The sequence below is a fragment of the Panicum hallii genome, chromosome 1, assembly GCF_002211085.1.
Source record: "Panicum hallii strain FIL2 chromosome 1, PHallii_v3.1, whole genome shotgun sequence".
NCBI classification, from domain to species: domain Eukaryota; kingdom Viridiplantae; phylum Streptophyta; class Magnoliopsida; order Poales; family Poaceae; genus Panicum; species Panicum hallii.
This window is the reverse complement of record NC_038042.1, coordinates 50,411,056-50,428,012: the sequence shown is the minus strand read 5'-3', so window position 1 is coordinate 50,428,012 and position 16,957 is coordinate 50,411,056. Positions and strand designations below refer to the sequence as shown.

General features: G+C 45.6%; 3 protein-coding genes across 6 annotated transcripts; 2 read left to right on the top strand and 1 right to left on the bottom strand.

The window, feature by feature from the left end:
• Positions 1–1,492: 1,492 nt before the first annotated feature.
• Positions 1,493–5,053, top strand: LOC112881572 (wall-associated receptor kinase 5-like). 2 transcript variants are annotated; one of them, XM_025946339.1, is made up of 5 exons: positions 1,494–2,443; positions 2,532–2,654; positions 2,979–3,041; positions 3,282–3,434; positions 3,528–5,053. In XM_025946339.1, exons 1-5 carry the CDS (start codon positions 1,564–1,566, stop codon positions 4,769–4,771), a joined length of 2,463 nt encoding a protein of 820 aa, XP_025802124.1. In that variant the 5' UTR covers positions 1,494–1,563; the 3' UTR covers positions 4,772–5,053. The 2 variants fall into 2 exon arrangements, with proteins under 2 accessions (XP_025802115.1, XP_025802124.1); XM_025946330.1 differs by having other exon boundaries at positions 1,493–2,443; positions 2,532–3,041.
• Positions 5,054–11,246: 6,193 nt separating this feature from the next.
• LOC112881553 (wall-associated receptor kinase 3-like) lies at positions 11,247–14,806 on the top strand. Of its 3 annotated transcripts, XM_025946315.1 has the most exons (5): positions 11,508–11,641; positions 11,853–12,196; positions 12,285–12,794; positions 13,036–13,188; positions 13,281–14,806. In XM_025946315.1, exons 2-5 carry the CDS (start codon positions 11,905–11,907, stop codon positions 14,522–14,524), a joined length of 2,199 nt encoding a protein of 732 aa, XP_025802100.1. In that variant the 5' UTR covers positions 11,508–11,641; positions 11,853–11,904; the 3' UTR covers positions 14,525–14,806. The 3 variants fall into 3 exon arrangements, with proteins under 3 accessions (XP_025802092.1, XP_025802085.1, XP_025802100.1); XM_025946307.1 differs by having other exon boundaries at positions 11,247–12,196; positions 12,285–12,407; XM_025946300.1 differs by having other exon boundaries at positions 11,247–12,196.
• A 997-nt stretch (positions 14,807–15,803) lies between these two features.
• On the bottom strand, positions 15,804–16,181 carry LOC112898144 (circumsporozoite protein-like). Its single transcript, XM_025966532.1, has one exon. It carries the CDS (start codon positions 16,179–16,181, stop codon positions 15,804–15,806), a length of 378 nt encoding a protein of 125 aa, XP_025822317.1.
• Positions 16,182–16,957: the final 776 nt, after the last annotated feature.

Sequence of the window (16,957 nt, the reverse complement as noted above, 5' to 3'; positions counted from 1 at the left end):
ATTGTACATTATAGATTGGTTCAATGAAACATTTGGTCAATACTAATCATGCACATCTTTAGCTGTTGATTTTTTTTCTCGAAGACATATGAGATGTACGCGTTATTTTGTTGGAGAGGAAAAAAAGTGTGAACACCAACACAAACCCACACACGCTGACACAAACTCTTCAGTTGTCGATGACCGCTAACTTACGTGGACCATACGCCAACACAAACTCTTTAGCTGTCACGACCGCTAACTTAGTGGACCATACGGCGGGTGGTTTTCAGCCCCCTGTCGATATTCCCCCATCCAAAGGATTGTGATATGTATGGGCTAAGTGCTGTAATCGTTTACGAATGAATTTATTATCCTTGTGATGTATTTCAGTAGGCTTCATGGGTGCTCACATCACATATGGTAACTTGTGAGAGGACTCCGCAGATCAACGCGCCAAGATGTCAAATGAGATATAAATGTGAAAATTACGTCAGTAGTGGTATGTATAGACTTCTGTCAATATCAAGTTTACCCCTGGTGAGGTTTGTTAATAGACCCGAAAGGTTTAGTTTGCGTGATGATGATCAGGACGTAGTAGTGCAGGAAAAGGGTGACGGTATATGTTCTAATTCCACTCGTAAAATTATGGAAACTAAAGCATAGTAAATTAGTAATGCGAGTTGCTTTTGGTCTGAAAATATATTATCCATATTGTGGGTTTCCTAATCAACACTTTGATTTTCAACCACCCAAGGCTACCTGTTGCTAGGGGATGTTTTAGAGAAACTTATTAGCAATAGAAAACAATTTCCATCAGTGAGTAAAAGTAAAAAACTACTGCATGCTCTCTTTAGTGTACAGCAGGAGTAGCAGCATGTATATGTACCAAAAATCTTCAAATGGTACACGTATGCCAATGCTCCTTATTTTGTTGTTACATAGCCAAATTTCCACCAAGAGTCGGGGATCCAATCCTGGTTGGGAGCTACATGGGGAAGAACTGCACGCAAAAAAAAAAACCTCCGACTGCTGGCCAGTAGGTGGCAATTCAAAGTCTACTCTGGTCAACTCTGTAGCACTATCACCCTTCGAAGGCGACCTGGTGAAAACGACGCATTGATATGGCCACAAAACTACCAGAGCACTCGCCATCCACATTTAGTAGCGATAGCGCGCGCGTGACGGACCTGGCAGGGGCGACGACCGCGTGACATCTGATTGGTGGCAATTCAAAGTCTACTCTGGTCAACTCTCTCGTTGTAGCACTATCACCCTTCGAAGGTGACCTGGGGAAGACGACGCACTGATATGGCCACATAACTACCAGAGCTCTCGCCATCCACAGTTAGTAGCGATAGCGCGCGCGTGACGGACCCGGCAGGGGCGACGACCGCGTGACATCTGATTGGACGGTACGTAGCGTGTGCCTAGGGCCATGCATTGTGCTTGCTGAGTGCTAGATTCTGCTCATCAGACCTCAGGGACGCCTTTATAGTCTCTACGCTTGCACAAAGAAGCCTCTGAATATGCGTAGTTCCCGTAGAACACCACCACCACGCAGGCAAGCTGACTGGCTTAGCGATGAGCTTCGATGGAGAAATAGTTTGCGCCATGGCTTTCGTGCTGGCATGCTTGGCTGCCATGCCACCTGCATCCGCAGCCTCGGGAGAAGGAGGGCTACTGCATATCCCTTCGGCCGCCTCACTAGCTCACTGCCCCTCTAGCTGCGGCGACGTCAACATCTCCTACCCCTTCGGCATAGGGGCTGGCTGCTTCCGGCAAGGCTTCGAGCTTACCTGCAACCACGCCACTCAGCCTCCAGAGCTGTTTTTGGGCAACAGCACAACTCAGATTACTTACATGTATGATAGTGGTTTCGTTGAGGCCCCTATGTTCTTCAACGTTACCTCGGGATCAGGTACGAACAACTACAATATATCCTGGAACACCCCGGCTAAGGGTATAACTATCTCCGGCGCATATAACACTTTCTACGCCGTTGGCTGTGATTTCGATGTCAAGTTGTTCGATAATGTGGGAAACCCCATCGGCTCCTGCATGAGTAGGTGCCGCGGCGAGGTACTCCCGAATCAAGGATCTTGTAATAATATCGGTTGCTGTTTCATCAGTTTAGAACAGGACATCTCAGGTTTTCAGGCAACAATTGTTCGGGCTGATGGTATGGCAGAACGATCAGATTCTGTGCACCCTGGCATAATCGCTTCCATGGCCAACCATTATCATGCGTGGAACTATCCTTTACCATGGACAAATGCAAGCAAGCTTCCTGGTTTGCTTGAGTTTGCCATCATGGACCAACCAAGCTGTGAAAGAGCGCAAACGAATAAGGCAAGTTATGCTTGTGCCACCAACAGCGATTGTGCAATCGCGTCATATGGAGGTTACACCTGTTACTGCAATAGCGGCCAATTCAATCCTTACCTTTCGGAAGGATGCCCAGGTTCTCCCTGCTTGTTTTTCTCCAAAACATCAACGTATTTAACTTCAATCCTCTTGTTCTTACTCGCTGTTAATCTATTATGGAGCAGATTACAACCCCGAGCCTAAAGAACAATGCTTGAGGTCATGTGGAAATATGAGCATTCCCTTCCCTTTCGGGCTCGAAGACGGTTGTTCTGGAAACGAAAGGTTCCAACTTAATTGTACAACAGGTAACACGCTTTTCGGCAGAGAAGTTGGACAATATCGCGTTATTAGTGTGTCAGTAGAAGATGGGACTCTGACTGTCAGCAACGTGCTAAACAATGCAAGCTCCATGAAAGAAGCGGTAGTATCTATTCCCGATGAACAGCATGAATTTGGTTTCAAGGGTCCTGTAGAAGATTTATATGATTTTTCTATGGAATATGATATTGTTATAAGATGGGCAATAACCAACTCGACTTGTCAGAAAGCTAAGCAGAATATCACCAGCTACGCATGTCGCAGCGTATACAGTTCTTGCCATGACATAACCCATGGTGTAATCTTTATAGGATATCGTTGCAATTGTTCTTCTGGTTACGAAGGAAACCCATACATACTGGATGGTTGCCAAGGTATCTCGCTCTCTCCCTCCCTCCTTCCCTCTCAGTATGTGCTACAGTACTAACATCTTCATACCCCAAAATTAAGAAAAATCATTTAATTTACATACTCATAACAGAGTTTTAATTTGTACACAGAGACTATAAATCACATAGGATATCTAACCAGGGGATTTTTTTTAAGCAGCTAGTAACGCAATAATATATCTATACAAAAACATATATATTGAATAACAAATGAGTTATCTACAGATATCAATGAATGCTTAGCGCCAAACTCTTGCAATGGTATATGTCAAAACACTCCTGGAAGTTATAAATGCACACCATGCCCTCATGGTAAGGAGTTTGATTCCACAAAGAGGCGGTGTGCTATATCAACAAAGAAACGGAATCTTCTTCTGGGTAAGCTATTAGCAAACAAAATCCCCTTGCAATTACGATTTGCATTGTAAACATTAACATGGTTTCATAACAACAGGAAATTCATATCTATAGGTACTGCAATTGGAAGTGGTTGTGGCCTTGGCTCCATAGTTTTTGCATTAGGTGTAATTGTACTCGCCAATAAGTGGAAAAAAGGCATCCAAAAGAGAATTCGACGAGCGTACTTCAAGAAAAATCAAGGTCTGTTATTAGAGCAACTGATCTCAGATGAAAGTGCCACAAGCAAAACAAAAATATTCTCATTGGAGGAACTAGACAAGTCGACCAACAACTTTGATGCTACTCGTGTTCTTGGTCGTGGAGGACATGGCACAGTTTATAAAGGGATTCTATCTGACCAACGTGTGGTGGCCATAAAAAAATCCAAAATAGTGGAACAAATGGAGATAGATCAATTTATAAATGAGGTTGCTATTTTGTCGCAAATCATCCATCGCAATGTGGTGAAACTGTTTGGTTGCTGCCTAGAAGATGAGGTGCCCTTGCTTGTCTATGAGTTCATTTCAAACGGCACGCTACATGAACTTCTTCACATGGATACTACAGTTAAATGCTTGCTATCATGGGATGATCGCCTTCGGATTGCAATGGAAGCAGCAGGGGCACTAGCTTATCTACACTCGGCCGCTTCAGTACCAATTTTCCACAGAGACGTGAAGTCTTCCAATATACTCTTGGATGACAGCTACACAACCAAGATTTCTGATTTTGGTGCTTCAAGATCTCTTTCACTTGACGAAACTCATGTGGTGACAATTGTCCAAGGGACATTTGGTTACTTGGATCCAGAGTATTATCATACTGGTCAACTAACGGAGAAGAGTGATGTGTATAGCTTTGGAGTAATACTTGTCGAACTTTTGACAAGAAAGAAGCCAATTTTTGTCAATGATTTAGGTGCAAAACAAAGCCTATCCTATTATTTTATTGAAGGACTTCAGGAAGGGTCTCTTGTACAAATGCTGGATTCACAAGTTTTGGAAGAGGCGGACCAGGAAGAGATTAATGAAATTGCCTCACTCACAGATGCATGCTTAAGGACCAAAGGAGGGGAGAGACCAACTATGAAAGAAGTAGAGATGAGGTTGCAATTCCTAAGAACAGAAAGGCTGAGAAAAAGACAATGTTTACATGAAAAAGATGGAGGTATTGAACCTTTGTTATGCCCAGAAGCTAAGAACCCACATAAACATATGAATATTGACAATGATGCCCATATAACTCATCAAGGGATGTCCGGGTGCTACAGTTTGGAGCAAGAATTTGCATCTTCATTATTCGGGATGCCACGCTAACTACATTTGTGCAAGATAACCACCAAGCGCTTGCTTAGGTGTTGAACACATCTGAGATAGCATATCTTATAGTAAGGGATCACATTATAGTTAATTAGCTTCCTTTAGATCAGACTATATCACCTAGATACATTTTATGTGTATGATCGATGTATCGTATACCACGTGTCTTGTGTAGATGCATATAAGTACAACATGAGTCACTGTATTAGAGACCTGGTTGAATAAGAACACAGTGGTGGTTGCCAACGAGTCCAATAATAATTTGATGTCAATTGCAAATGGTAAGATCAGCTATTCCTGTAGGCGTCTGACTGATATATGATTTAAGCTGCAACATATTACGGCATCTTTTTTGCTAGTATTAGCATGGCTACTATCAATTGACGCTCAGAACGCTGAAAGATTCCGCTGCATGTCTTTTCGTGGCAGTATCAGTAGCACTGTAGACAAGCGTTGAACAGAGAACTTCAGAACTCCATTTGTTGATCTGAAAAGTACATTCTAGCTAACAGCATATAAGCAACTGTTCTGCATATAGAAATACCCAAGTTAGCTTGTCGGGTTTTAGATTTCTAATAATCTTCGGCAACACTGTGAGCGTGCGTGGATCAGTACCTACCTTGGGAATTTTTCGTACCAACCATTGTTAATTACTTAATACATCAAGCAATACTTCGTACATTCCATTGAGATGGCCATGTGCCAAGGGGCTGTACCTACCAATTCTAGGAGACAAAACATTCAGTAGCCATGGCCATGGCGCCGCGTCGGCCAGCTGCTGCTCGCAATGAGATCATGGACGTAGCGGAGAGGAGATCCCGAGCCTGAGGGGAACCTGTTCCGCCCTGCCGAGTGCCGATCACGTTGCGGCGACCTGTAAGAGCGGCGCTCGGCAGAGTCGGCGATGAGCACTAGGAGAGGCAGGGTGCCAGGCCAGGGTACAACCACCGTACCGACACCGCGGCGAGGTTCGGGCTCAAAAGGATAGGATATTACGAGATGGGCCGATGCGGTGCTTTATTCAAGACAAAAGGTGGCCCGTGAAGGAGGGGTGGCCTCTTCGCCTAACCAAAGCGATCCTGTCGTGGGCCGGCCCATCTGAACCTCAGATCGCTTCCTTTTGCCCATCTGTCCTGTGGAGTATTTTCAGCTTAGTACCGGCACTGCTGGTAGAGTACGTATGATTTGACTGAGTTGCTGTCATATTTTTCAGTTAAAAACAGCAGGTCGTTAAGGCGGGTCAGAACCTACCACCAGCAGGGACGGGCGATGGCTACGTGCTGCAGGGGCGCGACGGCCGGCTTGCCGCCGCGAAACGCAGCAGCGCGCATACTGCATGCACCGGCCTTCACCCGCGCGCGCCGCGCCGTCGCGGCTCCACGATTCTTATTACTTCCTTTCCCCAAGTCATGGCACCCGATCTCTGGATGAACCGCTAGCTTTGCCTCGAGATTGTCTTCGTGGGCGCCATGAGGGGTGGTTCCCCAGACGCTCTTAGCACTCGCTGCAGTCGACGCCGATGGAAAAAAAAAGAAATACAAAAACAAACAGGCTCACAAAAAATTTGTGTCCCTTCTCATTCTGCTACCGTGTTGCCATTTTTCATAGGAAGTGGAACAAAAATTTAAAGTGGAATGAAAAGTTTATATACATGAAACAATTCATACAAACTCAGACAACAAACAGCCGTACCACATGCCACCTCCCACTCTCCACCACACTACCCCTGTCATTTTAAATTATGGAACAAATATTTTGTACACAAAGAGCTAATCATACAAACCTACGGAAAAAAGTATGGCAGACGAATAAAAGGACCAAAATCCACATTGTTTGTGAAGGAAAGATAATTCAGTTCAAGAACGCTTTTAACTAATAATTGAAGAAGAGGGAGAGTGTCTACGGACAGGTCAAAATATTTCCACAAAAATGCTCATTAGTTTTCTACGGACCAGTTGAAATGTTTAACTAATATTAACTAAAAGATCTGCAACGCCAATTTTGGCAAGCACGACCGAACTCAAGACCTCCTGGCTCGCGTACAGTTTCTCTACCACCCCACCTGCACAGCATATATGACTCTAAATGGGATGTTTTTCTTTTAAACTGACCCGTGAAGAATTTTTTAGTCCCGATTGGTGTCACCATCCGGAACTAAAGAGTAATTTTTAGTCCCGGTTAATGCCTCTAACCGTTGGATGCGGGGTATCTAATTCGGAGAAACTCCCCCCCTGAAAATTCGTTCCGCTTCACATATCAACTCACGTGCATAGAATCCAGTATGTGTCTGTTCGGGAGCAGTGACCTGACGTGCAGTCAAGTCCAATGAACCTAGCGTGAGGCCAAATGACACTTATTTATTTCAGCTTTGGTACGGTACTGGTCGGCATGTTTCAAATCTGTTTTTAGCTAGTGCATTATTCTAGTGAAGTTAACAGGTCCGTTCGATGAAGAATCTCTGTCTGTTTTTAGCTGCAGGACTGACCTGTGAACCTTTTGATTGATGACAGGTAACAACTTACCTGGACCATGTACGCCGGGTGGTTTTCATGAGTAGTGCCCTCCTGCCCCACCACCCACCCCCAAAGGAAAGGGTTATGCATATAATGACGCTTCTTTTTATTTTGAGATGGGTTTCTCGAGTACATTTCTGCCGCTCACATCACAGATGGTAACTCGTGATGAGAAGACTCCACAGACCATGTAAGTGATGTAGTCAGTCCACGGTTGCTAATGCATGTTAGCATCAAGTTAATTTACCGGCCGGTTGGTCAAGTTATTATTGTGTACGTTAACCAGAACGTTTAGCTTAGGGTGACAGAGATATCTTATTCTGGTCCCATCGATGAAGTGAGAAAGAGACAGGTAGCAGAAACACACGGCTATTTTATATCATGCTTCTGATCTTAGTGTCTAAGCATGAACCTCCAAAAGGTTTGGATAAAAACTTTCAGGAATTAGTCTAAATTTGACTGCAATTCATAACATTTTTTGGTCCGATCCCTCTTATGTCGCAGCCTCACAATATTGTATAACACATATTTAACTATATATGTTATAGCACCGCTCAGTTGATTAATATTCTTGTGGTGGAACATTCACACTTAGGTTAGAGGCTTCAAACTTAGCACAGGTACTTATATATTTTTCTTCCAATGCTACATGAAGTGTGCATCGACACAACAAGACGTTCATGGTGACTTTATCAATCTCAAAATTTACCGGCTCAATATTAAGTTGAACGCACCCAAAAACTTAAATTTATAGAAAACTATGGACAAATCACTTTATTCTTAACACTCCGTCTCTCGAATGTGCTCATAAGGGTAGAGTGTACGTGTGTGCATTTTTAGGAGCGGGTGTACATATGCATTTATGTGAAAAATATATCTATATTGTATTTGGTTAAAAAAAATTAGGTTAGAGACGCAGACTTGACCCAAATGAATTTATTCTTCTTCTTACAGTTCCTAGTCTTGACGTGAAAGGTGTCGTCGGTCCGTATTATGTACCTTTCCGTGTAAACAACTACTGGAGTGTAGAAATTTCGCATTGGCCAAAATCGCTGACAGGTTGACGAGGGAGAATCATTATTCAAAGCCAGAGAAGAAATTTTTGACACACGTTTCGTTTGGGCATGGCCCATCAGCAATGAGCGTCGACCAGCAAGTCACAGCAGCGCACTTCGAGTCGTTTTCACAACTCAGAGTACGACAGTAACATCTGATGAGGCTAGATCCCGTGGAATTCCAAGTTCACATCCTCCTCCGATGAACACAACCGCTATAGTGCCACGGCTGGAAGGGGGTGGTCCAAGGGTGCGGACTGCGGAGCGATCCACTCGATCCTACAGTTCCCGAGGTTCTGAATCGCTGTGCCTGCACCGTTTCATGGATCGAATTAGGGTCCCAATAGGATCGTTTCCATGGACTAGTAAAATGTACGTGCGGCACGCACGTGATATACTATTGCACACATATTCTATATTTATTCAAAGATTACACAAATACACAGATTAGTAGAGCAGAAAAATGACCATTTAACTCTTATAATTAATCTCATCATTTCTTCAGCGTGCAACTTGATCTTTATTTAGCAATATGGCTGTCCTGTGAGAGAAGTCAGAGGACTTATTGCATTATCATTTAGCAACATTGTAGAGGTAAAACATTTTAACTTTATCACTTGTGGTAGGTGGGTATGTTTTAAAGAGAACGATGCAAGATTTAGTTTTTCTTTTGTACCCCATTACTGACTTTCTAGTACAGGCAATCCATCGAACACCTTAGCAGAATGGCATAGCAGTAGGACTGCAATGCATCGCCGTACACTGTACCCAAGTTCCATTCCACACGTAGGGGCCGATGTGGGGGTGGACGTAGAGGCCATCCTCTTGACGAGCTTGACGAAGCGGATGAGGTCATATGGGTCAACAAAGTAGTACTGCCTTGCGCTGGCTCGTGGCCGTTCCAGACGACGTAGGTCTGGATTCGGAGCTGCACATGCCATCGCCTGCTCATGGCCGTCCTTGGCCTTCATGATCAGCCTGGGCCACGTCTGCATTCGATTCGGAGCTGGAGCTGCACAGGCCATCGCCGCCCGCGGGGCCCCACAGCAGATGGCGCGTGTGGAGGCGACGTAGGAAACGACGAGCATCCAGTGTCCGGCGATGCGACCTGTGGAAGGTATTTTGCAGAGCGTAGAGGAGCATAACTGTCGTGGATTTGAAGCGTCGCGTGCGATGATGCGGAGTCCGGCAAGCGGGGTGATTTGGCTAGGTGAGTGCCGCCGCTGGGATCGAGGTGGGCGCTGGCGATCTCCCGCCGCCGCCGCGCCTCCTCCGATCGGGGTTGGGCCGTGCTTTGGTTGAGGAGACGGGACCAGGGAGGGTAGGGGGCGGCGGACAGATTAATGGATCACGGATGTGGAGGAAAGGGGAGGAGTGCAGGAGTGCGGCAGAGAAGGGGAAACAGATGACAAGCGATTGACGGATACGCGTAGGCGGAACAAACCAGTGGTGAGAAAAAATCATTTTTTTGGCAGAAACATCTCCTAACCTCCAATTTCTACGAGTCTACCCTCGCTCCCACCTCCCTCAACCCTGACAGGTGGGTCAACATGAGGTGTACGGCGAGCTTAATTTGGGTGAGAAACATTTTCAAAAGTTTTCAATCTTTACAGTATAGATTGGTTCAATGAAACGTTTGGTCAATACTAATCATGCACATCTTCAGCTGTTGATTTTTTCTCGAAGACGAATGAGATCTACGTGTTATTTTGTTGGAGAGGAAAAAAAGTGCGAACACCAACACAAACCCACACACGCTAACACAAACTCTTTAGCTGTCATGACCGCTAACTTACGTGGACCATACGGCGGGTGGTTTTCAGCCCCTTGTTGATATTCCCCCATCCAATAATCATCCCTGCTGTAAGGATTGTGATATGTATTGGCTAACTGCTGTAATCGTTTGCGAATGAATTTATTATCTTTGTGATGTATTTCGGTAGGCTTCACGGGTGCTCACATCACATATGGTAACTTGTGAGAAGACTCCGCAGATCAACGCGCCAAGATGTCGAATGAGATATAAATGTGAAAATTACATCAGTAGTGGTATGTATAGACTTCTGTCAATATCGAGTTTACCCCTAGTGAGGTTTGTTAATAGACCCGAAAGGTTTAGTTTACATGATGATGATCAGGACGTAGTAGTGCAGGAAAAGGGTGACGGTATATGTTCTAATTCCACTCGTAAAATTATGGAAACTAAAGCATAGTAAATTAGGAATGCAAGTTGCTTTTGGTCTGAAAATATATTATCCATATTGTGGGTTTCCTAATCAACACTTTGATTTTCAACCACCTAAGGCTACATGTTGATAGAGGATGTTTTAGAGAAACTGATTAGCAATACAAAACAATTTCCATCAGTGAGTAAAAGTAAAAAACTACTGCATGCTCTCTTTAGTGTACAGCTGGAGTAGCAGCATATATATGCACCAAAAATCTTCAAAAGGTACACGTGTGCCAATGCTCCTTATTTTGATGTTACATAGTCAAATTTCCACCAAGAGTCGGGGATCCAATCCTGGATGGGAGCTACATGGGGAAGAACTGCACGCAAAAAAAAAAAATCTCCGACTGCTGACCAGTAGGTGGCAATTCAAAGTCTACTCCGGTCAACTCTCTCGCTGTAGCACTATCACCCTTCGAAGGTGACCTGGTGAACATGACGCACTGATATGGCCACAAAACTACCAGAGCTCTCGCCATCCACAGTTAGTAGCGATAGCGCGCGCGTGACGGACCCGGCAGGGGCGACGACCGCGTGGCATCTGATTGGACGGTACGTAGCGTGTGCTTAGGGCCATGCATTGTGCTTGCTGAGTGCTAGATTCTGCTCATCAGACCTCAGGGACGCCTTTATAGTCTCTACGCTTGCACAAAGAAGAGCATGTTGCCTCTGAATATGCGTAGTTCCCGTAGAACACCACACCACCACGCAGGCAAGCTGACTGGCGTAGCGATGAGCTCCGATGGAGAAATAGTTTGCGCCATGGCTTTCGTGCTGGCATGCTTGGCTGCCATGCCACCTGCATCCGCAGCCTCAGGAGACGGAGGGCTACTGCATATCCCTTCGGCCGCCTCACTAGCTCACTGCCCCTCTAGCTGCGGCGACGTCAACATCTCCTACCCCTTCGGCATAGGGGCCAGCTGCTTCCGGAAGGGCTTCGAGCTTACCTGCAACCACGCCACTCAGCCTCCAGAGCTGTTTTTGGGCAACAGCACAACTCAGATTACTTCCATGTATGGTAGTGGTTTCGTTGAGGCCCCTATGTTCTTCAACGTTACCTCGGGATCAGGTACGAACAACTACAATATATCCTGGAACGCCCCGGCTAAGGGTATAACTATCTCCGCCCTATATAACAATTTCTACGCCCTTGGCTGTGATTTCGATGTCAAGTTGTTCGATAATGTGGGAAACCCCATCGGCTCCTGCATGAGTAGGTGCCGCGGCGAGGTACTCCCGAATCAAGGATTTTGTAATAATATCGGTTGCTGTTTCATCAGTTTAGAACAGGACATCTCAGGTTTTCAGGCAACAATTGTTCGGGCTGATGGTATGGCAGCACGATCAGATTCTGTGCACCCTGGCATAATCGCTTTCATGGCCAACAATTATAATACGTCGAACGATCTTTTATCAAGTTGGACAAATGCAAGCAAGCTTCCCGGTTTGCTTGAGGTTGCCATCATGGACCAACCAAGCTGCAAAAGAGCGCAAACGAATAAGGCGAGTTATGCTTGTGCCACCAACAGCAATTGTGCAAACGCGTCATATGGAGGTTACACCTGTCACTGCAATAACGACCAATTCTATCCTTACCTTTCGGAAGGATGCAAGCCGCGACAAGGTTCTCCCTGCTTGTTTTTCTCCAAAACATCAACATATTTAACTTCAATCCTCTTGTTCTTACTCGCTGTTAATCTATTATGGAGCAGATTACAACCCCGAGCCTAAAGAACAATGCTTGAGGTCATGTGGAAATATGAGCATTCCCTTCCCTTTCGGGCTCGAAGACGGTTGTTTTGGAAACGAAAGGTTCCAACTTAATTGTACAGCAGGTAACACGCTTTTCAGCGCAGGACATGCACAATATCGCGTTATTAGTATGTCAGTAGAACATGGGACTCTGACTGTCAGCAACATGCTAAACAATGCAAGCTCCGGGAAAGAAGTGGTAGTAGCTAATACCGATGAACATGGAAGATATTACATAGAGGGTCCTGTAGAAGATGTATTTTATTTTTCTATGGAATATGATATTGTTATAAGATGGGCAATAACAAACTCGACTTGTGAGAAAGCTAAGCAGAATATCACCAGCTACGCATGTCGCAGCGTATACAGTTCTTGCCATGACGTAACCCATGGTGTAATCTTTATGGGATATCGTTGCAATTGTTATTCTGGTTACAGAGGAAACCCATACATACTGGATGGTTGCCGAGGTATCTCTCTCTCCCTCCCTCCCTCCCTCCCTCTCAGTATGTGCTACAGTACTAACATCTTCATACCCCAAAATTAAGAAAAATCATTTAATTTACATACTCATAACAGAGTTTAAATTTGTACACAGAGACTATAAATCAGATAGGATATCTAACAAGGGGATTTTTTTAAGCAGCTAGTAACGCAATAATATATCTATAAAAAAACATATATATTGAATAACAAATGAGTTATCTACAGATATGGATGAATGCTCAGAGCCAAACTCTTGCAATGGTAAATGTCAAAACACTCTTGGAAGTTATAAATGCAAACCATGCCCTCATGGTACGGAGTTTGATTCCACACAGAGGCGGTGTGCTATATCAACGAAGAAACGGAATCTTCTTCTGGGTAAGCTATAGCAAACAAAATCCCCTTGCAATTACGATTTGCATTGTAAACATTAACATGATTTCATAACAACAGCAAATTCATATCTATAGGTACTGCAATTGGAACTGGTTGTGGCCTTGGCTCCATATTTATTGCATTAGGTGTAATTGTACTCGCCAATAAGTGGAAAAAAGGCATCCAAAAGAGAATTCGACGAGCATACTTCAAGAAAAATCAAGGTCTGTTATTGGAGCAACTGATCTCAGATGAAAGTGCTACAAGCAAAACAAAAATATTCTCATTGGAGGAACTAGACAAGGCGACCAACAACTTTGATGCTACTCGTGTTCTTGGTCGTGGAGGACATGGCACAGTTTATAAAGGTATTCTATCTGACCAACGTGTGGTGGCCATAAAAAAATCCAAAATAGTGGAGCAAATGGAGATAGATCAATTTATAAATGAGGTTGCTATTTTGTCTCAAATCATCCATCGCAATGTGGTGAAACTGTTTGGTTGCTGCCTAGAAGATGAGGTGCCCTTGCTTGTCTATGAGTTCATTTCAAACGGCACGCTATATGAACTTCTTCACATGGATACTACAGTTAAATGCTTGCTATCATGGGATGATCGCCTTCGGATTGCAATGGAAGCAGCAGGGGCACTAGCTTATCTACACTCGGCTGCTTCAGTACCAATTTTCCACAGAGACGTGAAGTCTTCCAATATACTCTTGGATGACAACTACACAACCAAGATTTCTGATTTTGGTGCTTCAAGATCTCTTTCACTTGACGAAACTCATGTGGTGACAATTGTCCAAGGGACATTTGGTTACTTGGATCCAGAGTATTATCATACTGGTCAACTAACAGAGAAGAGTGATGTGTATAGCTTTGGAGTAATACTTGTCGAACTTTTGACAAGAAAGAAGCCAATTTTTGTTAATGATTTAGGTGCAAAACAAAGCCTATCCCATTATTTCATTGAAGGACTTCAGGAAGGGTCTCTTGTACGAATGCTGGATTCACAAGTTTTGGAAGAGGCGGACCAGGAAGAGATTAATGAAATTGCCTCGCTCACAGATGCATGCTTAAGGACCAAAGGAGGGGAGAGACCAACTATGAAAGAAGTAGAGATGAGGTTGCAATTCCTAAGAACAGAAAGGCTGAGAAAAAGACAATGTTTACATGAAAAAGATGGAGGTATTGAGCCTTTGTTATGCCCAGAAGCTAAGAACCCACATAAACATATAAATATTGACAATGATGCCCATATAACTCATCAAGGGATGTCCGGGTGCTACAGTTTGGAGCAAGAATTTGCATCTTCATTATTCGGGATGCCACGCTAACTACATTTGTGCAAGATAACCACCAAGCGCTTGCTTAGGTGTTGAACACATCTGAGATAGCATATCTTATAGTAAGGGATCACATTATAGTTAATTAGCTTCCTTTAGATCAGACTATATCACCTAGATACATTTTATGTGTATGATCGATGTATCGTATACCACGTGTCTTGTGTAGATGCATATAAGTACAACATGAGTCACTGTATTAGAGACCTGGTTGAATAAGAACACAGTGGTGGTTGCCAACGAGTCCAATAATAATTTGATGTCAATTGCAAATGGTAAGATCAGCTATTCCTGTAGGCGTCTGACTGATATATGATTTAAGCTGCAACATATTACGGCATCGTTTTTGCTAGTATTAGCATGGCTACTATCAATTGACGCTCAGAACACTGAAAGATTTGGCAAGACGAAATCAGGACACTATAGGAACTTACTCTTCCGCTGCATGTCTTTTCGTGGCAGTATCAGTTGCACTGTAGGCAAGCGTTGAACAGAGAACTTCAGAACTCCATTTGTTGATCTGAAAAGTACATTCTAGCTAACAGCATATATGCAACTGTTCTGCATATAGAAATACCCAAGTTAGCTTGTCGGGTTTTAGATTTCTAATAATCTTCGGCAACACTGTGAGCGTGCGTGGATCAGTACCTACCTTGGGAATTTTTCGTACCAACCATTGTTAATTACTAAATACATCAAGCAATACTTCGTACATTCCATTGAGATGGCCATGTGCCAAGGGGCTGTACCTACCAATTCTAGGAGACAAAACATTCAGTAGCCATGCATGGCCATGGCGCCGCGTCGGCCAGCTGCAGCTCGCAATGAGATCATTGGCGTAGCGGAGAGAGGAGATCCCGAGCCTGAGGGGAACCTGTTCCGCCCTGCCGAGTGCCGATCACGTTGCGGCGACCTGTAAGAGCGGCGCTCGGCAGAGTCGGCGATGAGCACTGGGAGAGGCAGGGTGCCAGGTAGGGATGGCAATCGGGTCCGCGGGTTCGGGCGCCCGTCGGGTTTCAGACCCGACGGGGGTGGGTTTGGGTGCTGTTTTGCACCCATGGGTCCGTCCGAACCCGACCCGTCTAATTTCGGGCGTGGGTTCGGGTTTTAAATTGGACCCGCGGATGCCCATCGGGCGCCCGAAAAGAAGCCTTTTAGCAATTTTAGCCCAGCCCAACAAGAAACCCTACCCCCTTCGGCCCTTCCCCCAATTTCCCCATCCCAGCAGGCAGCAGCCGCCAGCCAGCATCCCTCTCCCGGCCTCAGTCCCTCACGCAGTCACGCGGTCACGCCCCACTGCAGTCTGCACTCTGCAGACCAGCAGCCGCCGGCCGCCGCCGGCCACTCCGCCAGGCGCCAGCCCCCAGCTACCACCGCCCAGGCGCGCCGCGCGCACCAGCTCCGGCGCCCGGCGTCCGGCGCCCTGCTCCGGCCCCCTGCGCGGCTGCGCCCCCTGCGTCCGGCCGGCCGGCCCCCTGCGTCCGCCCCCGGCTCCGGCCCCCTCCGTCCGGCCCCCCGCGTCAGGCCCCTGCTCCGGCGGCCGGCGCCCGGCGTCCGGCCCCCTGCTCCGGCCCCCTGCGTCCGGCCTCTTGCTCCGGCGCCCGGCGTCCGGCCCCCTGCGCCCCCTGCGTCCAGCCCCCTGCGTCATGCCTTGTTGGTTCTGAATTCTGATGGAGTGCTAGACCACGTTTTGTAACTAGCACTTATGTTTGTTTGTTCCTGTAATCGTGTTATTTCTAATTCGTTACAACATTTATGTTATGGATTTAATGATTTATGGTCAAGTGCTTGTTGGAATAGTCATTTATGTTATGGATTTATGTGGCTGTATGGATTTATGTTATGGATTTATGTTGGAATAGTGCTTGTTGTGGATCTATGTTATGGAATAGTCTTTGATTTTTGCTTCATCACATATTTAATTGCAAAACCCGACGGGCACCCGCACCCGACCCGAAACCCGACGGGTTCGGGCGTGGTGCAAAATTCCACCCATGGGTGCGGGTGTGGGTTTAGTTTTCGACCCGATATCATTTTCTCATGGGTCGGGTTTTGGCTCCACCCGACCCGAACCCGACCCATTGCCATCCCTAGTGCCAGGCCAGGGTACAACCACCGTACCGACACCGCGGCGAGGTTCGGGCTCAAAAGGATAGGATATTACGAGATGGGCCGATGCGGTGCTTTATTCAAGACAAAAGGTGGCCCGTGAAGGAGGGGTGGCCTCTTCGCCTAACCAAAGCGATCCATGTCGTGTGCCGGCCCATCTGAACCTCAGATCGCTTCCTTTTGCCCATCTGTCCTGTGGAGTATTTTCAGCTTAGTACCGGCATGGCTGGTAGAGTACGTATGATTTGACTGAGTTGCTGTCATATTTTTCAGTTAAAAACATCAGGTCGTTAAGGCGGGTCAGAACCTACCACC

Coding starts and splice junctions, on each gene's coding strand:
- LOC112881572 (XM_025946330.1), top strand. CDS start 1,564: ATGAGCTTCGATGGAGAAATAGTTTGCGCCATGGCTTTCGTGCTGGCA. Junction 2,444..2,531: donor CCTTTCGGAAGGATGCCCAG/GTTCTCCCTGCT, acceptor ATTATGGAGCAG/ATTACAACCCCGAGCCTAAA. Junction 3,435..3,527: donor GAAACGGAATCTTCTTCTGG/GTAAGCTATTAG, acceptor TCATATCTATAG/GTACTGCAATTGGAAGTGGT.
- LOC112881553 (XM_025946300.1), top strand. CDS start 11,248: ATGCGTAGTTCCCGTAGAACACCACACCACCACGCAGGCAAGCTGACT. Junction 12,197..12,284: donor AGGATGCAAGCCGCGACAAG/GTTCTCCCTGCT, acceptor ATTATGGAGCAG/ATTACAACCCCGAGCCTAAA. Junction 13,189..13,280: donor GAAACGGAATCTTCTTCTGG/GTAAGCTATAGC, acceptor TCATATCTATAG/GTACTGCAATTGGAACTGGT.
- LOC112898144 (XM_025966532.1), bottom strand. CDS start 16,181: ATGACGCAGGGGGCTGGACGCAGGGGGCGCAGGGGGCCGGACGCCGGG.